The following is a 12,396-nucleotide window of genomic DNA, read 5'->3' on the forward strand; positions in this document are numbered from 1 at the left end:
CTATACTATTGGATACAAACTAAAAGTGGTAAGCTATGCTAAGGAGCATTGTAACAGAGTGGCAGTGAGAGATTTTTGGGGCACCACTTACAGCAAAAATGATACAAGAATGGATAAAGGAAGAACAACAGCTAAAGACTGCCCAAAAAAGTAAACATGACCTTCATTATCCAGCCCCACATTGGCCAGAACTTGGAGAGTTTTTTTTTAAAAAATGGGTGATAAATGAGAGGAATTTAGGGAAATGTGTTTCTACCAAAATTATAATAAATGAGGCCAGGAGATTATGAGAAGAACAAGGGAATCAGGGTTTTGCAGGAAAAGAAGGTTGGTGTTACTGGTTCATAAAAAGGCAGGGTTTATCAACGCATACAAAAACATCCATTGCACAGAAAATGCCAGCAGATTATGAAGGCAACAGGTTCTGATATTAGAGTCTGGAAAAACAACCAACTGAAAAACCTCACAAAGATAAGCGTATACAGAGCCGTTGTCATACCCACACTCCTGTTCGGCTCCGAATCATGGGTCCTCTACCGGCACCACCTACGGCTCCTAGAACGCTTCCACCAGCGTTGTCTCCGCTCCATCCTCAACATCCATTGGAGCGCTTTCATCCCTAACGTCGAAGTACTCGAGATGGCAGAGGTCGACAGCATTGAGTCCACGCTGCTGAAGATCCAGCTGCGCTGGATGGGTCACGTCTCCAGAATGGAGGACCATCGCCTTCCCAAGATCATGTTATATGGCGAGCTCTCCACTGGCCACCGTGACAGAGGTGCACCAAAGAAAAGGTACAAGGACTGCCTAAAGAAATCTCTTGGTGCCTGCCACATTGACCACCGCCAGTGGGCTGATAACGCCTCAAACCGTGCATCTTGGCGCCTCACAGTTCGGCGGTCTCCTTTGAAGAAGACCGCAGAGCCCACCTCACTGACAAAAGGCAAAGGAGGAAAAACCCAACACCCAACCCCAACCAACCAATTTTCCCCTGCAACCGCTGCAACCGTGTCTGCCTGTCCCGCATCGGACTTGTCAGCCACAAACGAGCCTGCAGCTGACGTGGACTTTTTACCCCCTCCATAAATCTTCGTCCGCGAAGCCAAGCCAAAGAGAGAGCACAATGCGATCTGGTGTGAAATCCTTTCTATTCAAACCAACTTGCCCCAATCTTTGTACTATTTCCAGCGGAGCGGCCAAATACCTGTCCTACAGCCAGTGACACTGTGCTTGCAGATCAAACTGGTCTCCTTCCCAGCATTAAAGCACCACTGCCCCACCCTCTGCAGCAATAGTGATAACCACCTTGTGCTCTCTTTATCATCGCAACAAACTATATTCATTAGCTTCATCTTCTAAAAATGAATAATAGTGTACCTTTTGTGAGAAGGCCAGATACCAGGAGGTGATCTCTTCATACTGAACATGTACACAGCAGCCTCAGCCGTAGTGAAGAGACGACAGAAGCAGAGGAAAGAACAGACCACCACTGCAGACACGGATCGACCATCCTGCAATGAAAGATTGGAAGAAAATTCCACAAGGTAAATAGCACTCATCTCCAAGTAACTATTATAAACTGGAGTACATTTTCAGTTTTGTACGGGAGTACCAATCAAGGCACATGATTACTGACACAATGGTGTGGTAGCTTCTGCCAACGATCCTGGGTGGCTTTCCACCTCACCTGAAGAGCAAGCTAAGGAGACACAACAAAGCATTCAATCTTACAGTCAGTGATTAGTATCAGTCTCCTGGAGTACAATCCTGATTCAAACACAATTCTAATGAACATCAAACAGAGCAGCACTGGAGGTGACTGTTTTTATTGAAAGGAAATAGTATAACATTTTGAATGAAGTGTTTAGGTGAATCTTTAACAGAAAATGAACATCATGGTGGTAATGAAACTTCCCCCGACCTTCATCTGCATAGAAATACTCCTTGTAGTCACTTCCATTACCATGTCAAGCAGTGCTTGCACTATACAATCCTACCCACTATAATTACTTTCAACAACTTGGAGCAAGGTTGGACATTTGCAATATATTTTTGTTGGATTGGATTTAAATTAATATTGCCAAAGTTCAATGAACCAGAATGCCTGAATTCTCATCATTATACACCACATGACAACAGATAGCATTTGCAAATACTGTTCAAATATACCTGCCTGCCTCTTCCCACCAATTACATATTCTGTTCCCCACCTTGAAGCACATATTTTAAGAAAAACAGCCCTGGACACAGGACCATGTAGAAATTAAAACAATCTTAAACTGTTAATGCCTTCAATAAAATATTTCAGTGATTAACTTCATTGTTCTTAGATTTCACAAAATTATTTGATGAATATTTATTAGGTTATCTCAGATCATCAATCCAAAACAAAATACAGGCTCCATATTGCATCTAATTGTCTGCTGAAGTATTCAAAGTTTTTTGCCTCTACAATGCCCATTCCAAGAGTTTGTCACACAAGGAACAACTTTTTGATGCAAGCCTTTCAGTTTAGCTTTTGCCAATTTGTGTCTGAGTCTTCCTGTCATAGTCTCGTAAATGAAAATAATCTTTTATCCTTTACAAAACTGATACACATCTATAAGATTACCGTTACCAGATCCAACAATATATCATTTGATTCATCACAAAAATAAATTTCTGCACTACTTACAAGGCAATGGACAACACAAATATTCTTTGCATCTTGCTTCAACCACAAGTGCATATTCCTGCAAATGTTGTACAAATTGTGCAGACTTGGGGCACGTTTTGCTGGCCAACCACATTCCGAAACCTAGGATATTAAGAACATAGGAAACGCTTTAAAACTCATGTCTTTAGTGTTCTATTTTGCAGTGAAATCTGAATACCACCATGTCTATTTAAATTTCAAAGATCACATATTTTACTTTGTGCAAGAGAAACAGTGGTGAACCAGAGAAATACAAAAGTTGCAAATGCTGGAGCAACACACAAAATGCTGGAAGAATTCAGCAGGTCAGGCAGTATCTATGGAAAGTGATATTTCAGGTTTCGGCACAAAATGTTGTCTGAAACCTGAAATATCACCTTCCATGGAGACTGCCCGAGCTGTAGAAACACAACTTTCTCTCATATTTAGTTGAAATCACTGCAGCATCAATTTGGAATTCCAGCCTATAAAGCTAATCATATCTGAAGTATAAATTTTGACAAAATCAATACTTAGGCAAATCATAGTCTCAGATTAAACAAGTTTTTGTGGAAGCTTGTCATTAAGAGCAGCGTTGCCGCTGGTGCAAACCCGAGAGAGTGGACGCACAGGGTTTCACTGCCCAGTCCCGATGACAGCGGCTCCTCACAGGCTTTAAACAGCCTGTTAAAGGAGCCGATGGTGTTTGTAAGTAAGATCCTGCAACCACAGAGGTCTGTGCACCACAGCGGCCACAATGGGTTACAGACTCTGGGGAGCAACGGACCGGCACATGGTACCAGAAACAAGACGAACACCCCCCGTTGAGAAAGAGAAGCAGAGGAGATTACCCTACAGGACCACGACAGCAGACCAGGAAGGGGATTAGCAGATGAAGGACCCACACAGGCTGCAGGTAACATGGTCGTGGACCCACACAGGCTGCGGGCTGCTAGAGACTGGCTCATGGGAACCAGGTCTCACAGCCGGGATTTGAACACATTGGAGGTTGGAGGTTGGATCTGGAGCTCAGGTGTCTATGCAGCTGCAGACTGTGGGAGCACTGGAGGCGAATCCACGGACAGATAGCGACTCTTAAGGGATTCTCTTACTGTAAGGGACGGAAGGCTACACTAATGGAGACTGTCTGCCTTACAGCAGGCAGAAGGCAATTCAGTGTAATATTACATGTTATGTACATGACAAAAAAGGAATATTGAATTAATCATTTAAATTGCACATGCAAATTGGACTGATTTTAGCTCTTCAAATTAAGTTACATTTTTTGTTCATTCAAAATGCTAGGTTTATAAACATCAGCAAGCTTAAACCTAGGAATATTTGCAACTGACCACACATCGCAGGTGTGGTCCATCGAGTCTATGCCAAATATCCAGCACCCATCTACATTAATCCAATTTTATGCTCCTCACGCATTTAATACAACATTCCGTCTCTTCGTTTTACTTTTGCGCTAAATGGCTGACCCCTTATTTTAACATTTCACTCAGTGGAAACATCAGCCCTGCTACTCTATCGAACTCTGCAAGCTTTGTAACAAAAACAGAAATAGTGGAAAATCTCAGAGCTGTAAATGCTCCTCCGTCAGATAATATTTTAATCGAAAACAATGTGAGTGCAGTTTATGTCCTTTCCCCCCCACCCCCACTTCAGGGGAGGGAGCTGGTTCGATAATACTGGCCACATGAATAGCACTGAAATTGAAAGAGTAGAGACCTTCAAGTTCTTAGAAATAAATATCTTCGATAAACTGGCCTGGGACAAGCACATTGACACAACAGTCAAGAGTACCAAGGCTTCTATTTTCTTTAAAGACCATGGAATTTTGGCATGTCCACCCTATCCCTCAACAACTTCTACAGCTGCATCATCAAAAGCATACTCGCTGAGTGCATCACAGCGTGGGACAGGATGTGCCCTGCTCAAGATCGCAAGTAACTACAGAAGGTAGTGAATGCAGCTCAGATCACAATGCAAACGTCCATAGACTCGATTTACACCCCTCTCTGCCAAGGAAAAGCAGCCAACATACTAAAGAACCCTAGATGCCCTCAAGGTGAAGGCTCATGAGTGTGAACATCTGCACCAACAGACTTAAATACAGTAATTTTCCCTGCAGCCATGAGACTGCTGAATGAACCCCATACAGTCCAATCATACACCCTTGCTTGATGCTAATTGATCTTCCTTTTCATTGTAATCCTAGATTCTGACCTCTACACAACTCTATGAATATTAGAGATAACCTGGCTGTCTGCTCACAGAAGAACCCTTCTCACTGAACTTTTTTTTTGCAACAAATGAACTTAACTTTCTTTTAAATGCCTTGATAATACTCATGTTCCTACTATGTATATTTTGCCTTGCACCACACTCTTCCTTCTAACTGTAGTATCAAAAATTGTAGCTGCTCCATTCCTGATGAAGAGCACCTGACCTGGAATATTGACTGGTTTCTCTTTCCACAGATGCAACTTTACAGTCTGAGTTCTTACACCATTTCTGTTTCAGCTTCCGAATGTATATTTCAATGAGATCACCTATCATCCTTCAATTGGCCCAATCTCCTTAATATGTTCTCAAACTTGCTATGTCAGACTTAGTCTGGTGAACTTTTACTGCACCCCTTTTGTTAATGCAAATCAGTCTTTAACAAGCAATAAAGGATGAAACTGATCAATTAAGGGAATAAAATTACCAAGAAACCCTGTTCCCAGTCATTAATGACCCAGAAATGGGTCCTTCAGCCCAACACCATATCAAACTTTTGCCCAACTGCCTGTCATTTGTAGATGTCAGGTAAACAGAGGGTGAAACACTTCTTATGTCCATTTGATCATGGAAAACTCATTTTTAGGACAGAAATGGAAACTTGATTTGTCTGTTATTGATCTATCTTTGAGAGGAAAAAAAGAGAACAAGTCCAGAGATTCTGAAGGAATAAAAATTCCAAAGGAATAAAAAAAAACTCCTTAGTTTGATCCTGGACAGTTGTAATATAATAAAAACCAAGCATTTTATTTGAATGTTCCTTAATTTGAAGTCTTTATTGCAGAGGAACATCCAGTTCCTTTTTCAAGTTAAATTAGTCACTGCCCAGCTTGAAAAGGATGTTTATGGCCAGATCAAAACAACAAACAACCCAGTTAATCATTCCTTCTCAATTTCAGCTAATACCCTCAAAGATCTACACAAGAGCTTCCAATTTTGAGAGAAAGCAAGAGTAAATCCATCAATAAAACTGCAGGCATAGATACCATTCTTTTCTTTAAACACAATCATCTGACATTCAAAAGTGATTACAGTTGAGATCAAAGTTCAGATTTATTGTCAGAGTACATACATAACATCACATACAACCCTGAGATTCTTTTCCCTGTTGACAGGGCAGAATTACGACTTTTCAGCAACTTTATTCAGAGACTTTCAACAAAGATTTCTGATGCAGAAATTATGATCATTAAAAATGCATTTCTATTGTATAAATTTATTAATATTTAAAGCAGCATGAGACATGTACCTGCAAATTCTTAGCATCAAATAGACAGGTAACTTTAGTTAACTGAAGGCTTTTTATGTGTGCATAAAAATAAAAAGACAGCTCTTGAGGATCACTGCTATTTTTAAACTCTTCTTCTTCCACCTTCCAGTACATTTCCAACATTCAAAGAAATCCACAACAATCAAGTGGATAAGATTTGAAATGCTTCAACATTCAGGTAACAACTGCTTAACTGCCATATTATTCATTATCTTAAGAAACAAAACAAAGAAAATAAGCCACTGGTAAGAAAAGAATGCAACTTCAAATTTACACAAAAGTTTACATCTGCACACTGAAGATTTCTCACTCCCATTCATGCTTGGTAACTTCACATTTATTATACGCACCCTGTTGTGGAATCTGGAGGATCTGTAGGAACGTTGAGAGAGATTATAAACAGCATAATGACCTGGATGCCGAGAATCCAGAAATAATCTGACGTCTTCAATGTTATTCTTGATTGCTGACTCTACTCCTTCAGCTGGAAATGACATAACTGTGGGAAAATATGAAATATTTTACCAACACTTGACATCAAACTGCAGTGTTATAAATTACCATTTATTTAAATGGCATCAGAACTCACTAATTAGATTACTGATTTGCACTCCTTGGTATCTATGACTCTTTGTGGAAAGATTAATGTGAAAATTGTAATTAGCATGCCTACTTGGTAATTATTGCTCTATTTTCTTTTTGAGATAATTCAGAATCTATTTACTGTGGATCACTTTGATTGCACCTTGTACTAAATTTTAATTACAATCATTGTATGTTTTCAGAAACATTTTCCACCATTTTTCCCACAATACTTAGTGGTCACACGAGATCAACATTTCACAAATCACACAAAAAAATTAGAGTAGTTTCTTTGAGACTTCAAACCAAAATCCCAATATTACATTGAATTAATCCAACACACTGAAAAATGAAAGTGGCCTGCGTTTAATATATCCAGAATGACAGATTTTGGGTGAGATCAACATTATAACCGTGCATTTAATGATATTAAACATTGTTTCCTGAATATATAACCTTGAAAGATTTAACAAAGTCTATTGGAATATACCACTATGCCACCATGTCTAAGTCATGAACATTAACTTAAAGCTTAAGTTAGTTAACTTAACTTAAAGTTAGTTTCTGGTTAAATAAAATCTGTTAAAAGCAGCTAATGAAATATTGTCTTTGAAAAACAAAGGGATGCTGACTTACCAGCTATTCTTGAGGTTATATATGAAATGTCCAAATCTCCTTTTGCATAACTGATCAAAAAAGCATAAAGCACCATGTAAGAACATATTGCAAAACAAAGAAATGTTTAACTACACCAGTAAACAGGTGGAGCACAATAAAGCATGGGGCAATCGTGCAATGGATAGGAGATCAATGAGTCGAGGGTTAGGAAATAAAAAGTAAATACAACATTCACAGTTAATTGTTTCTGATGAGGAACACAGAAGCAGTCGTCATAACACACCATTCACAGCTACATTTGCCCCAGATTTCAGAAGGAGCTACCCCCTGAATTTCTCCATTTCCAGCACCAAAATTGTCACTGAATTTATTTCCTCCACAGTTTCAAGTAAGACAGGTGGAACCGTTGCCAGAGCTGCTGTCTCATAGCTCAGCAATCGGAAATTAATCCTGATTTAGTGTCATCTGTGTGGAAATTGCTTATTGTAACTGTGAAATTGAGAGCAATACATCACAGAGATATGCAGGTTACTGGATCAAATGGCTATGACAACTTGTTCCCAGTGATAAAAATGTGCTGAGAATAGTTACTGGTAGAATTATTGAGGAATAGGATCACTATTATCCATGACCTAAAACAGCTTCCTTCTATGTTGTAAGGAAATAAGGAAAATTGTCCCAAGTCAAGTCACTAAAACAGAAACAATGAATGGAACTATAATTCAGGAGAAGAGCAAAAAATAAGAATATTTCCATCACAAAGTATTTCCTCACATATAAACCAAAGTAGACTGAGACAGTCGTTTTATATTTCTCTCAACGCAATTTCACCAATCAGATCAAAACAGTCAAGACCAGTAAAAATAATCAGAAATTGCGTGCAAGAAACTGACAAATTTTGGGTGAGACGTATTGCACATTCCTTGCATGAAAACATCCAAAGGGATCTCAACAAAAATGAGGAAAAAATAGATGCTGAATGGTGAGGAGCATCAGGAGAATAAATTAAACCTCTGTTTTTGAAAGCAATTAATAATTCAATTAGTTCATTAAAATAGAATGTGGAAACAGGAAGTTCCCAAATGACCTCAATCAGCTCAAACCCTCATTCTCCAAACCATCAAGTTTCTTGTTCCACTTCTACTGCTCTTGGAGCATAAAGTTACAACCAAATGGAAAAAAAAAGCTATTATCTTTGGTTCTTGCTATAATCAACATCTGCTCCCAGGCAACCACTTGAACTGAATTGGAGAAAATATTAACAAGAAAAAAAATCTTTTTCCCACTTCAAAATGCAATAGTGAACATTTTGTTTTTTTTGCACAGAGGTAAACAGTACCTCATGTTCAAACTCCAACCTCTAAACTGCAAAAGCACAGGCTCAGAAGGTAGATGAACATGTACAATTCCCTTATTCTGTCACCACTTCCTGCCATCATTGTTCACTACTCCATTTCTACTGCCACACTGTGTAGATCTGATTTCATGCACCAGTCACCTTTCACCCATTATATCCGCAGTGCCTCCTTCAAAGAACAATTTTTCCCAACGCTCTTCCAGGACACCTTTTCCAAAAGCATGCAGATTTCTTTTTTTTGGCAGTGGACATGTTCAGCCATTGCAATGGCACAGAGATGTTGCCTGCAGCTCAGCTCAGGGTCAAATATAAAACAAACCTGACTCGGAGTCTGTTTTAATTTCAAAGAGCATAGAACTCGAAAGCAAAATACAGGCCCTTCAGTCCATGATGTTATGTCAACACATATAATCCTACTTATCACAATCTAATTTTTCCCTACCTCATAAACATAACCCTCTTTTTCTTATATCTATGTGACTATTTAAGTCTTTTAAATCTCCCTATTGTAACAGACTCCATCTCACCCCAGCAATGCAATAATCTGTTTTAAAAAAATATCCCTGACATCTCCCCTAAACTTTCCTCACCTTAAACTGGTGTCCTCTGGTATTTCCCAATGTTGCCCCAGGAAAAAGGTGCTGGTTGTCCACCCTATCTAAGCCCTTCATAATCTTATATACCTCTATTAAGTTACACTTTATCCTTTGTCGCTCCAAAGAGAAATGCTCTAGCTCTGTCAACCTTGCTTCATACATGTTCTCCAGTCCAGGCAATATCCTGGGAAATCTCCTCTGCACCCTCTCCAAAGCATCGACATTCTTCATGTAATGGGGTGACCAGAACTGAACCCAATACTCCCAAGTGTGGTCTAACCAGAGTTTTATAGAGCTGCAAAATTACCTAACAGTTCTTGAACTCATTTCCCTGACGAATTAAGACATATCAGATCTGCTCGGTAGAATTATGAAGTGAGTGGTTAGGAAATGGACTTTGTGGACATAACCAAAGACAATGAGCTTTGGTCTTTCCAATTTTGGTTGGAGGGACCTTGTGCTTACCTAGTAGATGTCAAACATGCTAAGTTGGAGAATGTGAAAGGTCAGAGATGATTTGAGAGGTAGAATTAGAGAGTTGGCTGGGAAACCATAGTTCATGGGAGCTTTCTAACCATCACATTTCCTGAAAGTTTCTGATGACCTCTCCACAATTTGGCATCCTTTTATTTTCATTCTTTTCCTTTGAGTTGTCCAAGATGATTTTACTGCATTGAAGGTACAATATCCAGTAAATTCCCTAGTATCTGAAATTCACACAACCAGCAAAAAAAATCGAGGAGAATCAATTTTAAAAATTAAAATAAATAAAAATAAGATAACAGGTTAAAAAAAACACACAAGTTTAAAATTGTAACTGTTCTTTGGTGAAGATGGGAGCAAGTATTCAGCCAGCAGAGAGCTTTGGTCCTGCTTTGCTTGTAGCAGCTGTTTGAATCAAGTTGTGTGAAACAGCAATAGTGTCAACCAGGTTGAAAAGCTGGTTGTTGCCTCTCACCATTGGGGTGACTCTCTTAAAGTGTCTCTTTATCCCTGCTTAAGTGTCACTCAGGTCAGCAGTTTTATCTGTAAACTTGGGGGAGGGGGAGGAACCTGCAGATGCAGTGATGGTTAAATATTTTCAAAGAATGTGACTGACAATAAAATCCCTGGTATCCAGCACTTATGGGGATTACAGATGCCAGATATGCAAATTTTCCCATTGCCTGAAACACACTCTTACAAAACCCTTAACTAATACACCTGTATTAAAAATAAACAGTTTAAAGATCAATTCAGTGCAAAATGCAAAGTAATTTGAGAAAAATCAGTTTTGTAGTCCTTAATTATGTAAAGTTGACTTTAATCTTAATTTACAAAATTTAAATGAAACCCTGGTCATTGTGCTAACTGCTATGCTAAGCTTGCCATCATCATAATTAACCCCACATCTCCCAAGTTTACATAATAAAGCCTTACTACTATATTTAATAAAGGTACAAATAAAAATAGACTCTTACTAGGCAGAGATAGGGAGACACTTTTGGAGGGTAGCCCCAGCGGCATCGGCCAGCTATTCATCCTGGGTGCCACCATTTTATTCAAACTTTGTTCAAACAGCTACTGCGGGTGGGGTGTGACCAGGGCACTCCGCTGGTTGAATATTTGCTCCCATCTTCACCAAGGGGTTGTGTGTTGCTTCAGAGAACATTCACTTTAACAATTTTAAACTTTTAAAATGTTTTATTTATTCTTATTTATCTTAAATTTCATCTATTTATTTGTTTGTTTACTTATTTATTTTCTCCATTTGATTTTACTGTTGCTTGAATTCTGCATACTATGGATTATACTGTAAAATGCTTTAAGATTTATATATTCATGCAAGTGAAGTTTTTTCAGTGTATGTACAGTATAGTATTTTTAACTGTTTGTTCTTAATGCAGATGTATTAATTAGACATTGTAAGAGGAAGTCTCAAGCAACCAGAAAATGCAGTTATCCAGTATCTAAAAATCCCCATAGATGCCTGATACCAGGGATTTTACCGTAAATGCAAGCCTGTTGACATTGTAGAATTATATCAACAAGAGCTTCAAATTCAAAATCTAAAAACCCCATGAGTAAATGCTTAGAAGGACAAAGTTAAATGCAATATAAACTCGTAAGATTAATTACCAAAAATACAAGGAAATTTTTGTAAAAGATGCATTAATGAAGACATAGCAGAAAAGATGAATGGTAATTTGTATACTGGAGGCAAATTCTAAATGCCAAAGACATACCACTCAAAACTGGAAGACTGTTGTTCTCATTAAAGACCATTAAACTGAAGCATTAACTGTTTTTCTCTCTCCACAAACCCATTCAGGTAGATAAATGCTTGGGGCTGATCAACTGAATCTTTTTTTTTAAATTTTATTTATAAATTTAGAACCACATAAAAGAATACACATGACTAAAAATAATACAAATCATGTGGCATTTAAAAAGAAAAAAAGAGAAAACCGCTTTATATACCACCCCCTTCCCCTCTATTAAAAAAATAAAAGAAAAAGGGACAAAAGGCCCTCAACAAAAGTACCTATTACTTTAAAGTTTCTTATAGTATGCTGAGGGGATACGTTAAAGAGAATGGGAATATCAGAGTTTCATTTAAATATTAACACCCATATTTTGTAAATAAGGGCTCCATATCTTGCAAAACATTGAGTGTTGGTCTCTGAAATGATGTAATTTTTCTCAGGTGGTGAATAACTCCGAACGTCAGCATGTCATCTTTCTATACTTAAATCAGTGTCAGACTTCCAAGTATGGCAATACATTTTCTTGATATTGCTGAAGCAATTTGATCAAACTTCTTTTGATACATATTCAATTTCAACTTCGGTTCAACACCCTTAACGTCACTCAGTAAAAATAACATTGGATCCGTTGGGAACTTGATACCTGTTATTCGTTCCAATAAATTACCTATTTCTAACCAAAAAGATTCAACTTTAGGCAATTGTCAAGTAGAATGCAAAAATGTACCAATTTCCTGTCCACATCTAAACCATAAATCCGG

The 12,396-nt window shown here is 38.4% G+C and overlaps 1 protein-coding gene across 7 annotated transcripts in view; it reads right to left on the reverse strand.

Annotated features, from left to right (window-relative positions):
* Positions 1-12,396, reverse strand: part of gak (cyclin G associated kinase) — a 161,465-nt gene that overhangs the window by 60,449 nt on the left and 88,620 nt on the right. For all 7 annotated transcript variants that reach the window (XM_069920488.1, XM_069920504.1, XM_069920495.1 and 4 more), the window contains 4 exons: positions 7,455-7,504; positions 6,587-6,735; positions 2,675-2,797; positions 1,378-1,511 (listed from right to left, as the gene is read on the reverse strand). In XM_069920488.1, coding sequence (XP_069776589.1) covers positions 1,378-1,511; positions 2,675-2,797; positions 6,587-6,735; positions 7,455-7,504 — 456 coding nt within the window. The remainder of the gene's footprint in view (positions 1-1,377; positions 1,512-2,674; positions 2,798-6,586; positions 6,736-7,454; positions 7,505-12,396) is intronic.

Source organism: Narcine bancroftii, chromosome 1 (assembly GCF_036971445.1).
Source record: "Narcine bancroftii isolate sNarBan1 chromosome 1, sNarBan1.hap1, whole genome shotgun sequence".
In the NCBI taxonomy this organism is placed as follows: Eukaryota; Metazoa; Chordata; class Chondrichthyes; order Torpediniformes; family Narcinidae; genus Narcine; species Narcine bancroftii.